The following is a 24964-nucleotide window of genomic DNA, read 5'->3' on the forward strand; positions in this document are numbered from 1 at the left end:
CTGCAATATAAAGGTAAAGGTAAAGGTAAAGGTACCCCTGCCCATACGGGCCAGTCTTGACAGACTCTGGGGTTGTGCGCCCATCTCACTTAAGAGGCCAGGGGCCAGCGCTGTCCGGAGACACTTCCGGGTCACGTGGCCAGCGTGACATCGCTGCTCTGGCGAGCCAGAGCCGCACACGGAAACGCCGTTTACCTTCCCGCTAGTAAGCGGTCCCTATTTATCTACTTGCACCCGGAGGTGCTTTCGAACTGCTAGGTTGGCAGGCGCTGGGACCGAGCTGCGGGAGCGCACCCCGCCGCAGGGATTCGAACCGCCGACCTTTCGATCGGCAAGTCCTAGGCGCTGAGGCTTTAACCCACAGCGCCACCTGCGTCCCGCCCTGCAATATAGTCAGTCGTTAATAGACAAAAAGTAAGGGTGGTTTGGATTCCCTGTTGAACAACCCCTATGGCTTTCATGTTGCAGCAAAGGACATTCAAATTTGGCCCCTCAGTTCTCCCCGGCCAAGCACTCAACTGTATGCAGAAGTTTCATGTTCTTACTTACTTCCATGCAGACAGGTTGTGCTTTTTAGAAAATTATAGCAAAGAGACTCCTGTTAATATGCTTTCATTTTATTCAGCCACTTCTTCCACAGAGTCAGGTAACGTGCACACCAAGGGTGGTACTCTGCAACATTTGAGGAGGGGCTCTGCTCATACATTTTATTAGTACCAAGAAGACTGCTGCCACTGTAAGAGAAGAAATATCCTACACTGCTCAGAGTTTGAGTAGGGAAATTCGCCAGTTAGAATTGCCAATTAGCACAGCAGTACCTAAGATGTGGAGCCAACAGCTGAGTGACTTGGGTTCATGTACTAGTACTAGTTAGTGGATTACAAAATGTTGGTATATGTTCCAAACCTCTAACTTTGTCCCACCATGCTACATAGCGCTAAAGGGCTTTTAATTTGCAAATTTATATTCAGGAAGGACCCTGAATATGTAATAGCCACTTTTTGAGCAGCCTTTGTTTTACTTCCAGACTTTTAGGCACTTGATCACCCAAATTCACCATTAGTTGGAATGTTGTCATTGCTGCATTGAAACCTTTCTACTGATTTTATGCAGCCGGTAAAAAGGCCAAGAGTGAGCTCAAATGGGAAGAATAAACCTAGAGGGGAGTGAAGTCAGGAATGCAATTCAATATTCTGGGGATTAATTAGCAAATGAACCAGAAAACATTGAGGCTATTTAAAGTAATCCCTCAGAATGCTGTGTTTTGTTCTTTAATGTTTATAAATTATCAAGGAACACGTGGTCCAGGTCAAAATGTAATGGATTGACCGTTTGCCTTTGAGCAGAAACAAAACATTGACTACCAGTATGTTAAGAACTGTGACAACTTGCCTGCCTCAATGTATGTGTACTTATCAATCTACTAATCACCTTTCATATTGATAGCCATCCTTTAGTGGCAATCAAACTATACTAATAACAACAATACATTCTGTAATTTAATATTATAAACTATTCATTCTGATCAAAACAGCTCTGTGATCTGTTAAGTAACAACCACTTGTCATATGACAAACTTGTCTACATAGAAAACGTTTTATGCAAGACATGACACTTTCATGTTGACACTGTTGCACTGCATTATCGCCATGTGATGGTTTTGCAACACAATCTGGCAAGAAGCCACAGCTAACTTCCCAGGGATTTGATACATAGTTTTTATAAAACATTACAATGGTTGCCTGGATCGTCTCTGCACAGGTTGTTTTTGTTTTCTCCATAAAACTTCCTGCATTAATAATATGTAGCAGATATCGGACAAAGATGCTAAACAAATGAAAATATTCCTGGTTTGAGCCAGAATGAAGCCCTAGGACCTAGTTTCAAGTCTCAGATTTCTCTAGAATACAATGTATGAATTCAGATTGTAAATGAATAGATACGGCTAAGTTCTATTTGAGTATATTTTTCCAGGTATCAATAGTCCTTTAGAAGTAAGTTGGAATACTGTATAGCTTTCAAAATCTGTGTATCCCATTCTGGGGATCCTAAAACATCTACTCTTTAGGCTTATATGGTGGGTTACTTCGTCACAGTTAAAAAAATTTAGACAGCACTCTTCTTTAAGCACTCAGCTTTACACTTTCCTGTGTAATAGATTTCCCAATCTACCCATTGGCTAGATTGTTTTTCTGTGCAGCTTGGGGTGATGGAAATTAGGGCACCAATCTAAGAATATGGAGTGCCTTTCCTCCGGCAATTAGTAGCTACAGATAGTCTGCTCATCTAGAACTTGCAAGGAGGACTTCTTGCTCAATGGATAATTCTTTCAAACCAATGCTTTAAAACCCAGGATTTCTGATGAATACTGGGAATTATTATGAAGTACAATGTTTAAATTATTAGTGAAAAGGTATAAAGTCTCGTCTTCATTAAAACAAGGCTGCAGAAAGCACAATATAAGGAGGTGACCTAAGAATAAAGGATCAGATATATAAATATGAATCCTCCATAGATAATGGAAATAACTATCTGAACAGCTCATATATATATATGGCTGAAAATGATGTAAGACATTTATAGTTTGAACTTATGCAGATATACACAGAAATAAACCTTGCTAAGTTCAATGTAAGCACGTATAGCCTGATCCATTCATTTGGTACTTTTTCAAGAAGGTTACTATACCTTATATTAAGCTAGCATCCTGAGCACAAAGCAAGAACCATAGAAATTATTTTTTCATGCTAGGCTCCTGCTTTGTGCTCAGGACGGCAGCTTAATATAAGGTCTTACAAAGCGCCCCAATTCTAAACACATTTTTGGGTCTCATTAATCATAATGGAACAAATATTTGTTGGAAGGTAATTGGGTTAACGGCTAGTCAGATCAATCTTGGTATGCACTGTGCAATCCAAAAGGATTGGGTGCATGAGTTGTTGCACAGGGGCAACCTGACAATTTATGTACTGCATTGATTCAATAGTATAGAACAGTGTATACAATATGAGTTTGGTGCATGCTTCTCTGAGCTCATTGGTGGGAAGGCTGAATAACAATGAAATAATCTTGAGTGCAGTGGGAACATGGCAGAGGAGAGGCAACATTAAGTAGCAGCCTTGTCTACACTAACAGAACCAGGTAATATACTTTGCATAAATATTGCCTATCAATTACTACTAAAGCTCAGAAAGGCCTCACAAAGGAGGGACAGATCTATAATAGGTGTGCACTGATCATTAAACACTGTAACATGAATGGGAAATACCAACATAAGGCAAAGGACACTGAGCAAAAACTATTTTTTTTAACTACATGTGCACTGAAGCCTGGAACCACCATAAAATTATGATTTGCTTGAGCTGGTGCAAGCAACATTATCTTGGAAACATGTTCCATTAACTTTTTCTAAGTAGCAGTGAAGTAGTGCTTTGCTGACAAAGCAAGAATCCATGAAGCTGCGAGAAAAGCAAAAGGGAAGCAACCCTATTGGAAAGACTTGTGAGGAGGCAAGTCAAATATTTAATTATTAATATACATATTTTAAATTTAGCAATATTCAGATAGTTCCTGAGAAGTCATGGATAGTTGGGTACCCGTCTGATTGAAAGGATTACCAGAGTAATGTACCAACACCACCCAATGAGCCAGTGATGGAGAGCAGGATTTTTAAGTTAAGTAAATTAAAATGAGAAGAGGCAACATCAGGAAGATCTCAGAAAGGGATAATAATAATCATCATCAGTGCTTTTTTCTGGGGGTACGGGGGATACGCATACCCCTAAACTTTTTGTGAATCTAAGTTTGGCCTCATTGAAGGGCAATATTTCAGTATGAGTAGGAAAATGAGAATACCCCTAAACATATTTTTTTTTTAGAAAAAAGCACATAATAATACAGTAATAATAATATCATCCTCGGCAGATAATATTACTTTCACAAGTTGTTTCAAGCAAGGCACTCTAAAACTAGTATGCTTAAGATACTACTTATATGCAAATATTGGGACTGTGGGATGGGATTTTCAGTCTGACGGGTGATTTCAGGCTTTATACATGCTAACATTGTGCCATTCTGCTTGTTAATTGGAAATATATTTTCTATTTGTATTAGTTAGAAGTCCTTCAGGTGCCAAAATATGGCAAAACGTTAGGAGAAGGGGGGGGGGGTAGTTCGTGGTGGAGAGAGAGGAAAACCACCTCTCCTCCCATTCCTTTTCGCCTAGTCTCTCCGGTCCCCCGCTCTCCCCACCTGTCGTTACAAGAACTACAACTCCCAGGATGCGCCAGGAACTTCTCCCCCTCCAGCCCGTGAGCTTTGGGAGGGGTTGATGTAATGCAGTGAAGTCACAAAGCCCTTGAGGGTGGGGGAAGAGAGAGAGGGAGAGGGAGAAGGTGGTTTGCTGGCGGGGATGCGGGATGGTGGCGGCGGCAGCAGCAGCAGCAGCAGCAGCAGAGCTTGCAAAGCTAGCAAGCGGCTCCGGCGTTTGAGTGGGCAGGAAGTGGGGCGGCGTGGAGAGCAAAGGACCCGGCTTCATTATTATTATTTTTTTATAAAAAGGCTTCAAATGACCATATGCATTCCTGTAGTTGGATGTTTTTCTTTCACGGCACCGGCTGACCCCTCTGAAGAAACCCTCGAGGGGCTGAGGCTGGCGCCCTCCACCCCACCCCTCACCTCAGGCCATTCCCGCCCTTTTATTTATTCTCCTGCCTAAGTTGCTGGCGCTCGCCCGCCGTCGTGTGAGGCAACCGGGCATGCCTCGTTGCCGCCGCCGCCGCCGCCTCTCCTGACCGGGCCGGGCTCCTTCCCCTGCAGCTTGAACACCACCACCCCCGCCTCCCCCCCCCCACAAGAAACGAGAAGCCGGGGAGGGGGGCAAAGGAGCGGGCCGTCCTCGCCACGCGCCGTAGGTCAAGGCGCCGCCACCTCCTCCCCGCGCCGAGATGGCGGACCCAGCCGAATGCAGCATCAAAGTGATGTGCCGGTTCCGGCCCCTCAACGAAGCCGAGATCCTCCGCGGGGACAAATTCATCCCCAAATTCAAAGGCGAGGAGACGGTCGTGGTCGGGGTAAGCTTCCTCGCCGTCGCCTTGCTTGGGGGTGGCTTTTTTGTTGTTGTTTTGGTGAGGGTGGCGGGCGAGGGAGTTGCCTTCATTTTGCCCCCCCCTCCCCCCTTCGCCTCAGGACCTTCCCTCGCCTCCTGCAGCGACGTGCAGAGAGAGAGAGAGAGAGAGAGAGAGAGAGAGACCCGCCAATTTCCTCCCGCTCGGCAACATTGCTGGGCCCCCTGCCTGGCGTGCCTTCGCACTGCATTGTTGTGCTCCTTCTTCCTCCGCCCATTGTTCCCAACCTGGAGCGACGGTGCGCTCGCGTTTCTGTGTGCTGGGTGGCTTTCCCATCCAGGCTCTTCGCATTCACCTTGAGCTCCTGGTGCGGGAGGAGGGTGCGCGGATGAGGTTGGGAAACCCCTTCCAGTCACTTGCCGTGGGAGGAAAGGTCGCGCCTGGCCTGGGTGTCTTCCTCCCTTACTCCTCAGACTTGGAGATCAGCTTGCGGGTCCCAAAGGAGAATGCCTCTTCTTCATCTCTTTAGCTGGAATAGATACCCAAAAGCTGTGGGAAAGGGTGTGGGTAGGTTTTGTTGGGGTGGGTGGGTGCCACGTAATATATGTGTTTGGTGGTAGCATTCTTCCCCCCCCTCCTTTGGGGGATGCAACATTTCAAGCCATCTCATGTGCATGAGCATAAGGGGATGGAACAGCCAAGTGTCTTGCGGTAACCTTTTCGAAAGCCTGACATTTATTGCGGCGTGAGTCTTTTGTGGGCTGAGAGCCCACGTTGGCAGATGCATGGCATAGTTGCCTTCAGTTGACAGATAGGCATAAATAGGTCTAGAGAAAGTAACTGCAAATGGTGGTGCAGAAAAGGCATGAAATGCAATCATTTATTTATTTAATGTTTCACTCCCTTGTCTAGCTTTGTTGAAGTGCTCATTTCTTGATTTATCGTCCTTTGCTCCTATAGGCCAGATACTACATTTAATTCCTACATCTGCCAAACGTTAGTGCCCTGCAACAAAACACCCCCCTTCAACTCTTTTTGGATGCTTTCTACAGGGGAAAGCCAGGTACTGCTTGGCTGAGTTCCTTGTTTTCGTAGCCGCAGCAGAGGGCAATGGTGGGGAACTGAATAGAGTCAACCCCAATTGACTCTTCCAGCTGCCTCCCTTCCCTCTTCGCTGCTGCAGCCTTCCAATCCCCAGCATTGATCAAGCTGATGTCATCTGGATCACTGGGCATGCTCACATGCTCCCTCCTGATGCCTTTGACTGATTGACAGGTGGCAAGAAATTGCTGAGAGAATTACAGAGGTGGAGGAATTCCCACCCCCTCTGCCAACCCAGCTTGTGTTTTCATGCATTTTTGCAGCCCTGAGTTAAAAGCATGCCAAGCTGCAGTCTCTGCAGACAAGAGCAAAATTTATGTATTCCATCCAGAGATGCTCAATCGTTGCCTGCTGTGTTCATTTCCTGCTCTTCTTGCTGCATTATGGGGAGAGAGAGAGAGAGAGAGAGAGAGAGAGAGAGAGAACCTTCGCTTAACAAGAGTTCCTTTCCTTATCACTTACAGGATCATATTGGCCTTGGCTGAGACGTTTGCTCTTCCTTTGTCCTAGATGTGCTGGTGTGGGTGGGGGAGAGGATGCCTATATATCTGACCTCAACTCCAGAGGTATCTGGCCTTCAGGGCAATTTGTAGTAATTTTCTCCTTGCAATATGAATTACCTAATAGTCTTGTAATATGAATCTATGACAACCTTCCACCTGAATTCCCCTGAATAATGGCAACCTTCTGCCTCCATGCTAAGATTTGCAAAATGTGTTCCAAGGAAACTGGTTTAATTAGAAGATCAGTAATGGCAGACAAAGCTTTCAGCTTGTCTGCCCATTATTGGAGTTCCTGGTGGTGTGCAGCTGTGGACCCCAGTGAACTGAGTGTGCACCACAGAATATACCAGAGAGTACTCGACAGATAGGTGGACTCTTCAGTGGACAAAGTCAGTGTGGAAAGCATTTTATTAAAGGAGTTGAAAGCTACATTTCTAAAACATTGGTGGGCAGCTTCTTCAACAACCTTTGGTTTTGTTACCCTTGTATCCTCCCTCCTTTACTTCTGGACCACAAAGCGACATTTGAGTCTCACAATAACTTTAAGAAGGTAGGGATGGCTGAGAGAAGGTGACTGTCAAAGACAGATTATGTTCAGAAGTGTGAGAAGTACTTGAACTCTGAGACTGTTGTAAGGGATTGGTGCTTCTATCATAACAGGTTTGTGAGTGTGTAGGGCAAGGTCCCAGGAACAATCCCCTGGCATCCGTAATTGTTAGCTGAATTCTGATTTTAACATTTTTATGTTTTTTATTGTATGGTTGTTGTCACTGGAACATTCTGTGGCAATATTAAATGCGTATTGTCTAAAGAAGTGCTTTGTTTTTCTTGTCTTTAAAAATGTAAACATTCCTATAAGATTTGATAAATGGACAATATTTTTTTTTAAGAAGAAGGGTTTAAAAAACCCCAACTATCAGTTGATAAAGCAAAAGGAAATCTGTCTGGTTATTTGATCTTTACTGGTTATTTGATATCTACTTCTCTTTATTCTGCAATGAGAATTTGCCCCTGACTCTGAAATGGTTGTTTTGAATTGTCAGTACACCCACACCCAGTTTTCAGAGTTACATCAGAGCTGGACTAGGAAACTTTAGTAATGAATTAAGCACTAGCCAACTCTGTTCATTTCTACTTCTGGTCTATCAACCACAACAAAATGGCAATAGATATTTGTATGTGGGTGTAATATTTATGTTGTCAGGGAAATGGTTATAGGGCTTTGTTCTAATGAATGATTATTCTAATAGGCTTACTTCAGTACTCTGCTAGATAATTTTTACTTGAATTAGTGAGCAATTAGCCAAACAATAATTACAGTGTTTGTAGGTGTCGTTATGTTTTGCTATTTATGCTTGGTAGTTCTGGATGCAGCAGTGATATTATTAATTGCATTTGGTTTTGCCCTTGGATACTTAAAAGTTCTATCACTAAGTATAAAATAAAAAACCTTGTTCAATTAGTTTGTTTTTAAAAATGGTTTGTAACTAGAACACATTGGTACAGCTTTGCTTTCATTTTTAAAGAGCACAATGATGAATTTGAGAATATATTTTTATAGGGTGGTATTCAATGTAGCACGATAAGTGGGATATGTGTGCAGGGAACAAGATCTGCTTGTGTAATGGGTCTTTCCTCTGTTTGCCCCCAAATCTGCTCTGGGGGTTCCTCCAGCCCTCCAGGCCAGATTTAGGGAGTGCAGGAAGAACTCTTGGGGGAGGAGAGGAGGGAAAAGTCCTATCACACAAGCAGACCTTGTTCTTCACACAGAACAACTTAGTTGGACCCTGCCCATACAAATTAACATATCCCTTATTTTTAGCTTGTTGAAAGAAGCTGTACCAATGTGTTCTAGTTACAAACCATCTCTTTTGAAGCTAGCTGTTTTTAGTTGCCTAAAACCAAATATAAATAAGCTTGGTGGAATCCACTGGAAATCTCTACCCTCCCAATCCTTTCTTGTTGTGTAATTTCCATTTGTTTCAGGACAGCTTTCACTACTTTCTTGCTCTCCTGGCTTCTATGGCTCTTTTAGGGGGGTTGTGTGGGTGGAGATCCCTGGCTGTGTGTAGTTGGGGGAGACATTGCCAACCACAGCCTGCTTCACGTGTTTGCCAGTAAAACTGGCTAGAGGCAAGTGGAGGAAACCAACAGTGATTTGATTCTTCTTCCTCTGCAAACTTTGCAGGTGGTAATATTTTCTGTGTTCTTCATCACCACAGACTGAACTCCTCATATTTGCACCAGAATCAAGCAAAGCTGATTCAACATAAATTTAGCTTGCTGAATATCTTTCTTCCCTTCCTTCTTTCCAGGCTGTGTGTGATATTGTGGAATTAGCTTACTTCATAACAGAAATGATCTATAATAACTCAGTAAGTGATTACAAATTTTAGCACCTTTAGATTACTTAGTGGCAACTACATTTGCTACATGAATAACTCATGAACTTATCAACTTATGCCAATGTGGTGGCATTAGCTTGACAACAAAAACCTTTTTATATTCCTGTGTTCAAAGTGTGAAGGGTTAGAGATGTTTCGGATTGTGTGTAGTCAGCAGTTAGTTTTTGGGTGGTCTTGCTGACAAACCCCCAAATCATAGCAACTTCTCACACTGGTTTTCCTTCAGGAAAGACTGGGAGATGAGGGTGTACACATTTTTGTGCTGCCCTGTCTGAAGCTACTGTGGGCATCTTTAGACTGAGGCAACCAATGTTTCCTCACCTACCTTGCTTATTCTCCTCTCCTTGGGCATGCAGTTCCCAGCCTTTCTCCCAGCTCTGAAGCTGGAGAGGATTGCCACACAACTACCTTCAAAGTGGAAAGGTTGGCCAGGCCACTTATCACACTCTCTTATGGGCAGGCCACGCTCACCATGCTAAGTGGATTTATTGCATCTCACGTAAATCTGCAAGATTTAACAGGTGCTGGTGTTTTTCAGGGGGAACTTGTTGCCTAACTCTCTATGTCCTGCCTGCCTCATTTTACAGCTAGGAAAACTGTTCCACCACTCCACCAAATTGCTGTCTTTAAAAAAAATTGTAACAGTGATTGCAGCCAATTGTTAACTTGCAATCAAAGGCATGCTTTACTCTGGCTTGCAAATGAATATTCTGCACAAATGTAGGTTGTACGATGGCCCTCCTGTAATTGCTGAGGTCTCCTTTCTCTCTCTGCTGAATACTGCAGTGATTAGTTGGACTAATTACTCTGCTGTTAGCGCAACAGCTAATACTTTCTACTTTTTCCAGTATTTCTTGTCATTCCATAGCGGTAAGCATGCTTTAGTCCAGTGCTGTGCTGGTTCTGTGTCCTGACACTGGGTGGGATAGAACCCATCACACCAATTTGCACATGGACTTTAAAACTGAAAGGAAACAGCAACATTTGTGCATTTTTAAAAAACAAACAAACAAACCTCAGCAAACCATTTGTGCCTCTGCAGTGCTGGCAATGTTGAGGTTTGGAAAGCGGTACAAACCTTAGCTGTTCAGTAGACTCCTCTGGTGGGCTATGAAGTGCATGCTTTTCAATCAGTTCTTTTCAGTCCAGATCTGCTGCCTGTTGCATCCTGTTGGTTTAAAGTCAATAAAAAAAGAATGCACCCCAGGAATCTTGGATCACCACGACAGGCCTTTTGTTTGCATGAGCAAACAGAAGCATGTTTTGGCCAAAGTAAAGCACTTTTCCAGTCCTATTTATCTCAGTGGGAGAGATTTAAGTATCTATTGGATAGTCTAAATCAATGTGATTTAGAAGTACTTTTATTTTACTTGTGCCTTAAATCTAGCATCATTATAAAAGAATCTAGATAAAGGCATTTTGCTCAGGGATTGGGAAGAACGTTCTCAGATAAAGAGGGATAACTTTGTGACAGCCATCCATTGTATGCTTCCTAGAAAAAACAGTTGTCACAAAAATTCATGTCCCAGTGTCAGGAATAAATTTCAGAAGTTTGTTTTGGTATTAAATCTATGCTTAGCAACTTAAACCCAACAATTTAATTAGTCAAATAAAACTCAACTCTTAATACAGTAAGTTGTATTGTTTATTCTGCTTGATTTCTTGCACTGTTTAGCATGAAAATAGTTTGAATGGTGCTTTTAACAGTGTGTTTTTTTTAAAAAAAATATTATTAAAATGTCTTTGAATGAGTAAGCATGTGTTTCTTCCTGCATGTTCAAAGCAGATAACCATAGATTTAGGGTAAAATTCAAGTGACTTCCTTGTGCCCCTCCCAAAAAATTTTTTGGCAGCATGGGGGAGGGGGAGAAGAAAGGGAAGCCATTTTGTACAATAAGTCAGTCCCACTCACATATGGATGATGTTGGTGTCACCCTTAAATCATACCATTAAAATTATATAAAATCCTGTAGAACAACTAAAATATAATAAACTCCAAAATCAAGTTAGTCAGTACCTTTATTGGGACCAACTGAAATGCCATCCAAAATGGAAAGTCCACAGCAAACTATGGCAAGTTCTTAAAGAAATGGGAGTGCCTGATCACCTCATCTGTCTCCTGAGAAATCTCTATGTGGGACAAGAAGCTACAGTTAGAACTGGATATGGAACAACTGATTGGTTCAAAATTGGGAAAGGAGTACGACAAGGCTGTATATGGTCTCCCTGCTTATTTAATTATATGCAGAAGTCATCATGCGAAAGGCTGGACTGGATGAATCCCAAACCGGAATTAAGATTGCTGGAAGAAATATCAACAACCTCAGATATGCAGATGAAACAAGTGAGGAGGAATTAAAGAACCTTTTAATGAGGGTGAAAGAGGAGAGCGTAAAATATGGTCTGAAGCTCAACATCAAAAAAACTAAGATCATGGCCACTGGTCCCATCACCTCCTGGCAAATAGAAAGGGAAGAAATGGAGGCAGTGAGAGATTTTACTTTCTTGGGCTCCATGATCACTGTAGATGGTGACAGCAGTCACGAAATTAAAAGACGCCTGCTTCTTGGGAGAAAAGCAATGACAAACCTAGACAGCATCTTAAAAAGCAGAGACATCACCTTGCCAACAAAGGTCCGTATAGTTAAAGCTATGGTTTTCCCAGTAGTGATGTATGCAAGTGAGAGCTGGACCATAAAGAAGGCTGATTTACAAAGAATGGATGCTTTTGAATTATGGTGCTGGAGGAGACTCTTGAGAGTCCCATGGACTGCAAGAAGGTCAAACCGATCCATTCTGAAGGAAATCAGCCCTGAGTGCTCACTGGAAGGACAGATTTTGAAGCTGAGACTCCAATACTTTGGCCACCTCATGAGAAGAGAAGACTCCCTGGAAAAGACCCTGATGTTGGGAAAGATTGAGGGCACAAGGAGAAGGGGATGACAGAGGATGAGATGGTTGGACGGTGGTGTTCTTGAAGCTACCAGCATGAGTTTGACCAAACTGCAGGAGGCAGTGGAAGACAGGAGTGCCTGGCGTGCTCTGGTCCATGGGGTCAGGAAGAGTCGGACACGACTAAATGACTAAACAACAACAACAGGCTTGTGCCCCAGAGAGCTCACCTCGGTGCTGCTATTGCAGCAGTTTGTCTTCACCCCCAGTGACTTGGAGGCGCACTCCATTGTATCTTGAGACAGACCGATGCCAACAGATTTATCCATTACTGTGTAAAATAATAGCCTATGAAAAGACAAATGGTTGTGAAACCATCATGAAAACAACACTGGTAGCCCAAGAAACCTCTGAATTATTCAGTTTTATAAGGTAATGAAATGTCTAAACTTTGTACCATGACATTTTGTTGCCATGATAATAAGCTTGATATATGTGATGTACCTGCATTTACCCAGTACCACAAATGCTTTGGGTTAACTTTTGTCTTTCTGCTCTGTGTCGACTTATCCTACCTACATTGTTAAATGCTGTTTCTATGCATGGTAGTTTTTGAAAAGTGGAGGGAAGAGCAGCACTAAGGAAAAATGAGCTTGGCCTTGCAAAAAAGGCATAAAAGAGCAATCCCCTGCTCCCATCCCTCTGTAATTGGACAGATATACATTTTATTTCCATTGGTACAAGAATATGGAACAGAAGCAAAAAAAAAGAACATCATATTGGAGCATGAGAACAGTATTTCAGAAGAATCTGCTGAGATGGTTGATTATTGAGAAGTGTGACATTTGTTTTGTGTGCTTTTATCAAAGATATAAACAATTCCTCAAATTACATTTGACCGCTGTAACTGTCAACTACATCTATTATAAATTACTGGTCTCTTAATGTCGGAAAATGAACAAAAATTCCCATCCTGGATATGATGTTTTAAAATGAAGCAAATTTTATTTACATAAAATTGTATTTTAGCTTTATCAGTTTTGTTGAGTGTTGCTTTGCCTGTGCAAAGACCCAGCTAGGTAAGATATAACATGGAAAGTACTCTGCAGCTTAATCATATCATTTTTCAGGTAGGGATTTATTTGTCTGCAAGACTGAAGTTTTTCCTTTCCCTTTTTCATTCTTTCTGGTTTGCTGCATCCTTTTGGCATCACCAGAGGTCACACCTTCATCAGACTGGCTTTTTGTCAGGATCATTTGTCAAGTCATTCTGATTATACGACGTTCATTAGAAGCAACTAGATCTCTTGTGGTCCAGAAACACTAGCCAACATCTTTACTTGGAACACTAGAGGCAAAATCTGGATCTTGGCTATAAGTGGGAGGATAATTAGTCATTTTAGACAGCCTATGTGAACAAAGTACAGTTAATGATATAAATTTCTGAGGTTTGCTGCATTTGAATCAGGTTCACATTCAGAAGAATTTGAGGCCCTTCCAAGAAGCATCAGAGCCTATGACCTTGACCACGTAGCTGTAAAACCTGCAAGTCCTGATTCTTGCTCTTTGGCTGATTTGGGAAGGCAGGGCTCTGGCTAACTCCACCAAAAAGGCTACTGTTACTGCTGAAGTTGCCTAGAATATATTTAATATACTTTATGGCTGATGTTCCTGAACTACAACTCCCACCAGCCCCAGCTAGCATGACAAATGATCAGAGATGATGGGATGTTGATTAAGAATGCTAGAATCTGGCTCATTAACGACCATGCTCATCAAATAAATAAATAAAGCAAGTTCTATTTAATGTTTAGGCCTTGATAAATTCACTTGAATTGGGACGTAGGCAGATGAGATTTTCATTTGTTGGGTGCAACAAGCCAGAAGAATACAGATATTTTGTGTGAGTCAGCATGCACAACTGCATGTGCCATTGTGAGTGTCGGAGGCAGTGCATGCTTCTTGATTATATGGGATCAGCTGCAATATTAGAATCTTAATTCATTGCTCGCCTTTGTTGGACAGTGAAGTCAGGGTGACAAAGAAGGTCCCATTGTAAATGAATGATAGTGTTGGGGCTTTCCATGTTTTTACAGACCAGCATTCTTGCCTTGGCCTTCAAAGAGGTCAGTGTCCCCATCAGTTATTCCACAATGCTTTTAAAGAAAGATATGATACATTATGATATGATATGAACACAGATTAAGGCTTTGTAGTGTGCAGTAAATTGTGGAATATTACTAGCTACCACTTCATCAATGGAAATGCTTTCCCTCCCCACCCTGTTTGCTCTCTTTAGAAGCTGGTATCCTGCTGACTAGTATTCTTTGGGTTTAGAATTCAAGCCACCGGTGACCTGGCTCGGTTATTTAGCTGGTGCTGACTGTGCTTTGTGCTTCTCAGCTGGGTTGCTTCTGCTTTCTCTTGATTTAGAATATTGATTTCCACCTCCCCCTCTCTCTAAGTGAGAAAACTGGCTGCAGACTGAAAATGGCATGGCAGGAGGGGGGAAAGTGAAACACAGTGGGTGAGATTAGAACAAAATTGGAAGAAATGACAAAAGGAATCAATGAGGGATTGTCGAAACAATAATTGATTATGGGGTCTTGAAAAAAAGAACATCATGTCCGACAGCATGTAAAGCACAAAAGTCGGGAAGTAGATGAGAAATACACATCTAAGCAAAATGTGCACCTGCATTATTTCTTGTTTGATCATAGTCCTGTACAGTGCAACAAAAGGCTTCATTTGTGAAAGTGTGCAATTACACTGTTGCAGCATGAAGAAACGTAAGAAATGAATTTTACCTTATTTTCATGACAAATAGTGTAGCAATAGTATATTTGAGTTGATTACTTACTTTTATTTTATTGCTTATTGAATTTTTATACTGCCCTATACCTGGAGATCTCAGGGCAGTTCACAGAATAAAATCAAAATATAAAACCACATAATACATAATCAAAATAAAAACAACTCAATAATACTCCCCCCCCCCAAAAGCCACATTTTAAAAGGGTGTACATAGGATGTCAGTCAAATCAACCAGAGGCCTGGTTAAAAAGGAACATTTTTGCCTGGCACCTAAAGGTGTAGAATGAATGTTTTTATGCGATAGTGTCCAGACATAGGGGAGGTGCGTGCAGTTCTGATCGTGATATTATGAACAGAATAGAGATTAACACTGAAAACCCTGCATTCTGGCAGTGCACCCTGCTCCATTCACCTCTGACCTGTGCAAAGCACTGCATTCTACAATTTGGCTACTCAAGGCCTCCTGCCAGTAGCCCAGTGCTAGCGCTTTGGGATTATACTAGTGCAAGACAGAAAGATAAAAGACCTTTGAGCCAAAGAATCACAGTTCAGTACCTCGGGTTACAGACGCTTCAGGTTACAGACTCCGCTAACCCAGAAATAGTACCTTGGGTTAAGAACTTTGCTTCAGGATGAGAACAGAAATCGTGCAGCGGCGGCGCAGTGGCAGCAGGAGGCCCCATTAGCTAAAGTGGTGCTTCAGGTTAAGGACAGTTTTACCCAGTGGCTCACTAGCTGGTTACCAAATCTGAATTGGCTTTGTGATCTTTTTCAATATGCTATTGTTGTAATATGTATATTAATTTTGCTATGTTGCTTCATCCAATGCATTCCTCATCTCATACGCCTTTGGTCTCAGTGTTTTTCTCCCCCTTTGCCACCCAATAAAATTATTGCTGCCTACTTTGCGAAATGGCAGCACCAACAGTAAATAATAGGGGAAATGTGGACGGATTTGTTTCGGGCATGCGTTGGCAAACCACGTGTCCTGAAATACTTTTGTCCCATTCACCCTGAAGTCATATAGCAACATCACTGGGCAGATTTATTTCGGGCATGCGCTGGCAAACCACGCATACTGAAGTATATCTTCTCCCACTCAATTTTAAATAAAAGAAAAGGGGAGATCAAGGAAAGTATTTGTTTCTGCACATGTTTCTGCACAAACTGCTCCAAGCTGAAATATTCCTAGGATGTTCAGTTCATAGTTAGTTCACAAAAACATGGCATTCTGACCTGTTCTTAATGCATAGTTGATCACATCTATGGAACTTGATTTTAAGTCTTACATTATCAATCATTAAGTAATTGTTTTAGGTCTTGTTCTATTAATCACCAATTATAACTTAATTAGGAGGTTTTCATGCCTGTCTAGTTCTGTGCTCCCTTTCTCAGCCTTTAATCTATCAGTGATTAATACCTATACGTAACCTTTGCTTTGTACTTGTGTTAACCAATCAGCAACAAGCACATATGTGGCAATGCTGTATTATTCAATAAAAGGGACTCCCCGAGACATGCTCGAGAGGATGCCTCCCAGATGACACCACTACTCGTCTGTCGTTTATTCCAACCCAACAAAGAACTTTGCTACAGGATGAGAACAGAAGTCGCGTGGCGGCAGTACTACGGCAGCGGGAGGCCCCATTAGCTAAAGTGGTACCTTAGGTTAAGAACAGTTTCAGGTTAAGAAAGGACCTCCAGAACGAATTAAGTTCTTAACCCAAGGTACCACTATACACCCATGAGAGATTTGTGGTTTTGATTTTTTGAATACCTCTTCCCATGTTATATGGCATTCCTGTTTTGGAACAGAGGGTAGTGTCCAAAACAACTTTGTCGCATGTAGTCTTCTAGTTCAAAGTCTAAAAGGATTAGTAGTAGTAGTAGTAGTAGTAGTAGAAGTCCTAGGCACATCTGATCATAATTTTTGAAACCTGTCAGTATTTCCTAGTGTACAAGGAAAACTCTTGGAGAAATTCATAAAAATTTGCTTTTCTTACTAACCAGTCTCTTCTGCCTCACTACTAAATCTCCCCTCACCCCACTCTCTATGTCCTCAGATGTGTGCAGAGGACTTCAGGAATAGGCAGGAGAACTTCTAGAGTAAAGTCAGCCTAAGAGAGCAGAGACTTCACTTGATGCTTTGTATTGTATCCAAAACTTTCTGTAATGGAGAAGACTTCTCTCCCTTGAGCAAGGCCTTGTGTGAAGCAGCATGGAGAAGGGAGGAACTGGCAGAAGGTTCGCCCTCTGTTTTTAAGCTTATCCATGATACATAACATGTGAGTGCTTTGAGCCTGTTGCGTGAGATTCAAGGGAGGGGTGGAGTCTAGTCCTATTTATGGGCACAGTATGATAAGACACAGCAGGAGAAACTTGCACTGAGGTCTGGAGAAGTAAAGAAAGAAGCAGATGTGAGAACCTGTTGGAGGTTGCTAGGAGTTCTTGTCAGAAGTCTAGGAACATTTTTTCCTCATAAGCTAGCAGGTTGTTAAGAGTGACCTGGTCTTGGTTGTATGATGTCTTGGCTGAAGTTAGGATGTTTGTGTAAATTTGGTGCTCCGGGAGATCATTGAATAAATGAAAAACTTAGAAGAATGAAAAATAAGATTTGTAGGACTTCTTTGGCTTTAGTAGAAGGTTATAAGATGCAAGTGTGTGTTTAAAAAATTCAGAAAAAAACAGTTTCATTATTTTTATTTTTCTGTAAAGTTCAATGTAGTATTTCTGTCAGACCCATTATATATGTATGAAGACAGTTCTCTTTCACAGACAGGGAGGAAGAGAGAAGGTTCATTCACTTCCTTTCTGTCAGTATTACTCAGTCCATCTTTCTGATGTATGGAGGCTCAATGTGATACAGTTTGAAAGACTGAAGAGCATTGTTCACCGAAGGAATACATATTTGAGGCTTGTCTGATTTCAAATGGAAGGTAGCTTGAGTTTGTTCACAAAAGGGGTGGTGAGGGAAAGATGATCACAGAAATTATTAGTGACTAACTATTGCTGTTGTCTATATTTTGGTTAAAGGGATGTGGTTGGCGCTGTGGTCTAAACCACTGAACCTCTTGGGCTTGTTGATCAGAAGATTGGCAGTTAGAATCCCCACGATAGGGTGAGCTCCCGTTGCTCGGTCCCAGCTCCTGCCAACCTAGCTGTTCGAAAGCAGACCAGATTTATATTTTTTTATATAGTAATTTTTAATGGTTTCTTTGTTTTTGTTTTTCTATGTTGCCCCTATTTTATCTGTAAGCTGCCTTGAGTCCCTGTCTGGGCGGGGTATAAATTCATATAACAGTGCTTTTTTTCTAGGGGATGCCGGGGTATGCATACCCCTAAACATTTTGTGACTCTTTGTACTTTTGTCCATTTACTGTATTTATTTTTCCCAATTTGAACTATAAAATGGTGATTTTCTTGAGTCAAATGAGAGTACCCCTAAACACTTTTAAAGAAAAAAAGCACTGCATATAATAATACATATAATAATGTCACAGCCCCTCCCGCTCTCTCTTTAATGCGCATCTTCTCCTATAGACATACTTCTAGAGTTCTTAGTAATGGATAAAATCATACAAATGCGCTTCTGTGCTTCCTGTCAAAAAGGTGCTTGGTTTTGCTCACAAGGGCAAAATGCAGTTTTGTACACAAGGGAAGTTTGATAGAAGAAGGTTGCAGGAAGCTGGTTGTGCTGGTTTTTTATTTACTTTTTGTTGCTGTTGTTGTTTTATGTTGGCCTTGAGCATAATGAGGAGTTGGTGGTAGATAGCATTTTTTTTTGCAATGATTCACATTTGCAAAGCGGTGTGCAAGCATTCAGTAATTGAGTTCTTGCAGCTCATCACAGCCCCCAGGTAGGGAACTGTGTCTTAAGAGATGACACAGTTTTAATGGCAACCTAATATGTGTACGCCTGAAAGGAGTGTTGGCTGTAGCTTAATGGTGATTTCTGTTAACTTGGTGCAACTGCCTGAGGATTTTTGCTTAGTTTTATATTTACAGCATGAATGATCAAGATTGTAGTGAATGTTTAGGTGCAGTTTTCTTCACAGCAACTGCCCTGCTTGAGTCAGGAAGCAATTCTTACTCTATTCCAGAGCTTATTCTCCCTCTCTTTTAAAATTCAGTATGTTTGTTGCCTTACCTTTTCACCAAGGATCTTGAAATGATATCACTTGGCTGATCCAAGACATGATACACTTTGCACTAGGTGCACATGCTTCCAGCATAATTTCTCTTTCTTTCCTTCTCTCTCTCTCCCTCTCTCTCATTTATAGAAAACACACTCCCTATTTTTTATTTTATTTGCTAGATTTCTTATGCACCATTCACCATAACATTCCAGGGTGGAAAACAATTTTTTAAAAAAGAAAGAAAAATAAACCCATTATAACTTTCTATATCTGAACACTTAAACAAGATTGCAATACTTTGCTGTTTCTCAGACAATCTTTTTCTTTCTTGCTTGTAGTTTGCTCAGAGTGTTTTTGAGTGTGGCTCTCTATCATGGTTATTTTTGTCACACTACAAATAACAATGTATGCAAAAACCATAATGTGCATTTGTCTTCATAAAGTAAAAAAATGAATGTGTGTGTGTGTGTTTAATGTGGTGACTCTTGTAGAAATTCTGAAACAAATGAACTGGTTATTTGTCCTGAAAGAACTGGTAAAAAATTCTTTTTAGCTGCATACTTCTACATGTCTAATAAAGGAACTTGTACTTTCATCTTGGTACAATAAAAATATGATTAATTGCTTAGCTTAATTCTAGTGAGTCCTACAAGTTACCTGGTTTTATAGGGCCTTACAGTAAGTGTTTTCCTGCTTGGGCAACATGCATCAACCTTGGTCTTCTCTGGAAACTGAACAGTTCAGGCTGTGAGTATCTCTTCTGCCTTAAGCTATCACCTTAGGCATGTTAAAACGGGTAAAATGTCAAATTATGGTGGCTGCTGGACTTAACATGTGTCTTAAACACATTGCATTCTTTTATTACAATATGTTACTACACTGTAGATTTTGAACCATTATGATAAAAGGATGGATTTATAGTCAGTAGCACACACTGACATTGAAACACAAAATATTGCAGTTGAGATCTCATTTCATGGATAATATATTGCTTTTGAATGTGGCTTTTGCACATTTTTTGCTACCGGTCTCTAATTTAAGCAGGTGACAGGTTTATAGTTGCCTTTATGGGTAAATAAAAGTGAAACTCGTGAATTATGTGTGTTAGAACATCTGATTGCAGATGGCAGTCACAGCTAAAACTAAATTTTACAACACAGTAGAACCTATCTGTATAGAAGGTAGCTTGCAGTCTTAAATGACAAGTTTGGGTTGGTAACAGTTGTGTTTTTTCTTCTTCTTTTAAAAAAAGAAGCTGTGTGGTTTTTTTAATTGAGCAAGTACTGGTTGAAGGACAAGCAGTGTTAACTTTGCCCACAGACTCCTATCAAGCAGAGATTAAGGCAAAGGGCTTTTCATTCCACCCATGAACCAGTGTTGAGAGGGTTTAAAGTGCCTGTGATTCGTGTTCAGACAAGATGCTTTTTATACAGTGGTACCTCGGGTTAAGTACTTAATTCGTTCCGGAGGTCCGTTCTTAACCTGAAACTGTTCTTAACCTGAAGCACCACTTTAGCTAATGGGGCCTCTTGCTGCTGCTGCGCTGCTGGAGCACAATTTCTGTTCTCACCCTGAAGCAAAGTTCTTAACCTGAAGCACTATTTCTGGGTTAGCGGAGTCTGTAACCTGAAGCATATGTAACCTGAGGTACCACTGTAGTTGTCATGAGGACTCTGCCCCCTCTCCCTTACACAGCCTCTAGTGGAGGCCATTTTTGGCAGAATCCTTAAGCCAAGTTTTCCTTGTTCTGGCTGTAACATAATTGTACTTGCAATGTGGGTTCCTTAGGGCCTCGGGTGGCGGATCTAGTCTTTGGCAAGGTGTCCTTTAGTCGTATCTTCAAGTTGGGGGGGGAGGCATTTCATGCACCCCCATGTGGCAGCGTTTGCAGGGCCCCTTAAAGGGTTGATTGCGGAAGTCCCTGGCTCTAGAGCGGCAGCATGTAGGTCAAACTCCTGGCGGAGGTAAGGTGGGAGGGCACGCTGTGTAAGTTTGTGCTTTACAGTCCCCTCCCACTGCACCTCATTGCCCTGCACATCCTCAGACCTGGACAGGCTAAGAGGGTTACATGCCAAGGCCTATGCCAAGTTTCCCACATTCTGAAGTTAAATAAAGTTGTGGCCAATTTGAACCCATACTTTGGTCTCTTGTCTCTTTCTTTGGGGGGTAGGCTCCATGGATAGGGTTCAGTGCGTGTGCTTGCAATTGTACTTGCAATGTGGATTGTGCTGTTAGGCGAGTATCTGTGTTCCTGGCATTTATAGGTATCAAAAGGAAAACTTGCAATGTGATGACCTCATTGCATTGTGAGTTCTATGCAATAGAATCTAAAGAGGAGGCTGTTTCAGCATGAGTGTAATGGATATAATATGTGCTCTGCTCCTCTGTGAGCCCTTCAGATTGACAACTGTACCAAGGATGGCTGGAAGAGGAGCCCTGGGAATAGGGGCTTCCAGTTATGCCTCTTGGCTGAGCTGGATAATGTGTTCTCCCCCTTTTGGCTGATCTAGGAAATAATTGTGTATGTGTGCTTGGATATTCTAGAATGCATTCTCATCACCTTTTGCCCATACCTCTTTTTATGTATTTACTGGCATCCATGAAGCACTATAGCAGGATGCCATTCAGTGTCCTGCTTGTGGACTTTGCATGGGCGTCTGGCTGGCCACTGTGCGAAAAGGATGGACTAGATCATCCCTTGGCCTGATCCAGCAGGGCTTTTCTTAGGTTCTTAATCCTCAAGTACCATCTACCCAATACTTAATTCTTTAGAGGGACGCTGGTGGTGCTGTGGTCTAAACCACTGAGCCTTTTGGGCTTGCTGACCGAAAGGTTGGCAGTTCGAATCCACATGACGGGGTGAGCTCCCGTTGCTCTGTCCCACCTTCTGCCAATCTAGCAGTTCGGAAGCATGCCAGTGCATAGTAGATAAATAGGTACCGCTGCAGCTCTGGTTTCCGTCACGATGTTCCATTGCGCCAGAAGCGGTTTAGTCCTGCTGGCCACATGACCTGGAAAACTGTCTGTGGACAAATACTGGCTCCCTCGGACTGAAAGCGAGATGAGCGCCACACCCCATAGTCGCCTTTGACTGGACTTAACCGTCCAAGAGTCCTTTACCTTTACCTTTTTTTTACTTGATTATTTGTATTGCATTTGAAATCACTTTTGCATGACACTTGAAAGACTGTGACCATGTCAAAATCTTCCTCCTGCTTCTTATAAAAAAATGAGGCTTTTGTATGCGAGTGCAATATATTATATTATTTTCTATCCTAATTATATAACACTGATGTTTCTGCCACCCACTTCACACAATTGGAAGGAGGAAGGTGTTATGATGAGTTTCCCATTCCTTGGTAATATCAGCTATAGACCCATGTCCCTTTAAACATTTCACTTTCCTTAATTGAAACAAGGTATATCTGTACCTTAATGTGCTGTTAATGTAGGATTCAGTGGGAATAAGATATTATATGAGAGAGATTGTAATGTTTTGATATTACAAATGCAAGTTTCTGTTCAGATTATTCATTTTATATTTTTAATTGCTAAAGAAGGAGGTCAGGCCTTTCCAACTGCAATGTTAGTTTGAGCCTATTCTGTTTCCTTCGTACGATGATGAATCTGATAAGCTTCTGGGAAATTAGAATTCTAGTTGCTGTTTGCTAAGTGCTCTGAATAGGCTGTCTCACAAATGCCAGATATGCCATTATATCCATAGGAACATCTTTTGTAGTAATCAACAATCCAAACTGAGCAGGTGTGCTGTTTTATATGGTTCTCTGTAGGCTTTTATAACAACCCTTTTGTCATTTGTGGTCTTTCATAAAAATACCTTTTGTTTTTATTTCAGCAGGGGAAACCCTATGTCTTCGATAGAGTGTTCCCTTCGAATACATCCCAAGAACAAGTCTATAATGCTTGTGCCAAGCAGATTGTTAAAGGTAAGAGATTCTCAAATAATTTCCAGTCATGCCTGAAAGGGCTTATGGCAAACTGAAATAGAGAGTGGGTAGTAAACAAAGGTGGAACGGGGTAATTTTTCTTTGTTTCTGTTGATATGTATGGAGCTACAGTGGTGCCTCGCAAGACGAACGCCTCGCAAAACGAAAAACTCGCAAGACGAAAGAGTTTTCCGTTTTTGAGTCGTTCTGCAAGACGAATTTCCCTATGGGCTTGCTTCGCAAGAAGAAAGCCCATAGGGAAATCTCCGGGGACCTCTTTTAAATGCTGGCGGTGGGGAGCAAAGCCTTTCGCCTCCCTCCGGCCTTCAGAAGAGGTCCTGGACCTCTTCTGAAGGCCGGCGGGGGGCAAAAGGCTTTGCTCCCCGCCGCCTGCCTTCCCGGGATAGCGGAGAAGCGCAGCGCGTTTCTCCGCTATCCCGGACGGCTTTTGAAGGCAGGCGGGGGGGAGCAAAGACTTTCGCCCACCGCCGGCCTTCAGAAGACCTCCGCTGTCCCGGTGGCTTTTAAAATTCTGGGGGTCGGCAGCAAAGCCCTCCTGTCCCCGGAGCTTGCGGGGCAGGAGGTGGGGAGAAGGGCTTTTCTTCCCACCGCCAGCCTTCAGAACAGCCTTCTGAAGGCTGGCGGTGGGAAGAAAAGCCCTTGTCCCCCCCCCAGCCTTCAGAAGAGGTTGGGGGACAGACTGTCCCCGGACCTGGTCTGAAGGCGGTTTCCATAGGACCATAGGAATGCATTGATTGATTTTCAATGCATTCCTATGGGAAACCGTGCTTCGCAAGACGAAAAACTCGCAAGAAGAAAAAACTTGTGGAACGAATTAATTTCGTCTTGCGAGGCACCACTGTACAGGTGAGATGTGAAAACCTCTGAATTAAACTGGGAGCTCAAGGATCTCAGGTGGAGAAATACATGCATCTTGCATAGCCCTACTTCTGAATAGCATAGCTCATTAGTAAAGTACCTGCTTTGTATGCAGAAACTCCTAGGTCCAATCCCTTGAACCTCTAGTTAAAAGGAGCAGGTAAAAGGTGAGTGGAAAAGCTCTCTACTTGGGACCCTCCCCATGCTATGGCCAGTCAGACTGGACTTGACTAGGTGGATGAACAATCTGACTTGGTGTAAGACAGCTTCTGAAATTCCTTTCAGCTTTAACTTTTAAAGATGTAGCTGTACTTGATGAGCCTCTCTGAAATCAGAACTATGAACTTACCAAGTTTCTGGAATCATTCTTGAAAACGCTCTTTTTTTGGCAGAGGCATGATCCTAAAATCTCCATAGCATTGACATCTATTTCTGTAACTGCTGTGACTGTGAAGTGTGACAAATAATGACATTGTTGTCTAAGATGAGGCATTTGTAAACCTAAAGCATTGATTGGGTGGCCCGCAGTTCTCTGGGCCTATAGTTTTAACTATTCATCCAGCATTCCCCACCTTTGACCTTGTTAATCTGGCTCAGGTTTGGCCTTTATTTTGGATGCAGATTGGTGTCTGCAGTGCCTTTATCCATCTGCTGGTTTTTCCAGAGTGCTATTAACCTTATTAGACTAACTGATAGGGTTATACCTATCCCTCCCAATGAATATATTAATCATGTCCTCATTTATTCTCAGTGGCAACCTGGTCCTTAGGGATTGTTCCCATTTAGTGACTTGGAGCTGGAAATGCTATTTTTAAAAGATATGTTAATTGTGGAGCTTGCCACTTTATTCCGTAATCATTTTGTCAGTTGGTATGGATATCAATAGTGTTATGTTGACATGCAGTTTTGAATCTGGGGATTCATAGTTGAAAGGCAAAGCGATGGCTGTATTAAATATCACATATAATCTTTCTCTAACTCCTCCTAATACTCAGAGTTATTCCAAAGGGGGATGGGGGGAGATCTTAGTATATCTTAAAGCTTGCTTCATTGCAATATGTTAACACTGATATTTCTCCCCCAAGCTTCAACCACAATTTCCTGTAAATTGTTCCCCCTGCTTTCTCTCATGTCCTGCTCTAGCTATTTGTTGTTAGGAGAATAGAAAGCCTTCAGTCCATTCTCTGTGCAGGAAAATGACTGTTCTATCAGCTGAATCCT

General features: G+C 42.1%; 1 protein-coding gene across 2 annotated transcripts in view; it reads left to right on the top strand.

Moving 5' to 3' along the window:
- Positions 1 to 4361: 4361 nt before the first annotated feature.
- The window catches only part of KIF5C (kinesin family member 5C), a 76976-nt gene continuing 56373 nt past the window's right edge, over positions 4362 to 24964 (top strand). For both annotated transcript variants that reach the window (XM_079993328.1, XM_079993327.1), the window contains exons 1-2: positions 4362 to 5072; positions 22774 to 22864. In XM_079993328.1, coding sequence (XP_079849454.1) covers positions 4947 to 5072; positions 22774 to 22864 — 217 coding nt within the window. In that variant the 5' untranslated portion in view covers positions 4362 to 4946. The remainder of the gene's footprint in view (positions 5073 to 22773; positions 22865 to 24964) is intronic.

The sequence above is a fragment of the Podarcis cretensis genome, assembly GCF_951804945.1.
Source record: "Podarcis cretensis genome assembly, chromosome: 1".
Lineage (NCBI taxonomy): Eukaryota > Metazoa > Chordata > Lepidosauria > Squamata > Lacertidae > Podarcis > Podarcis cretensis.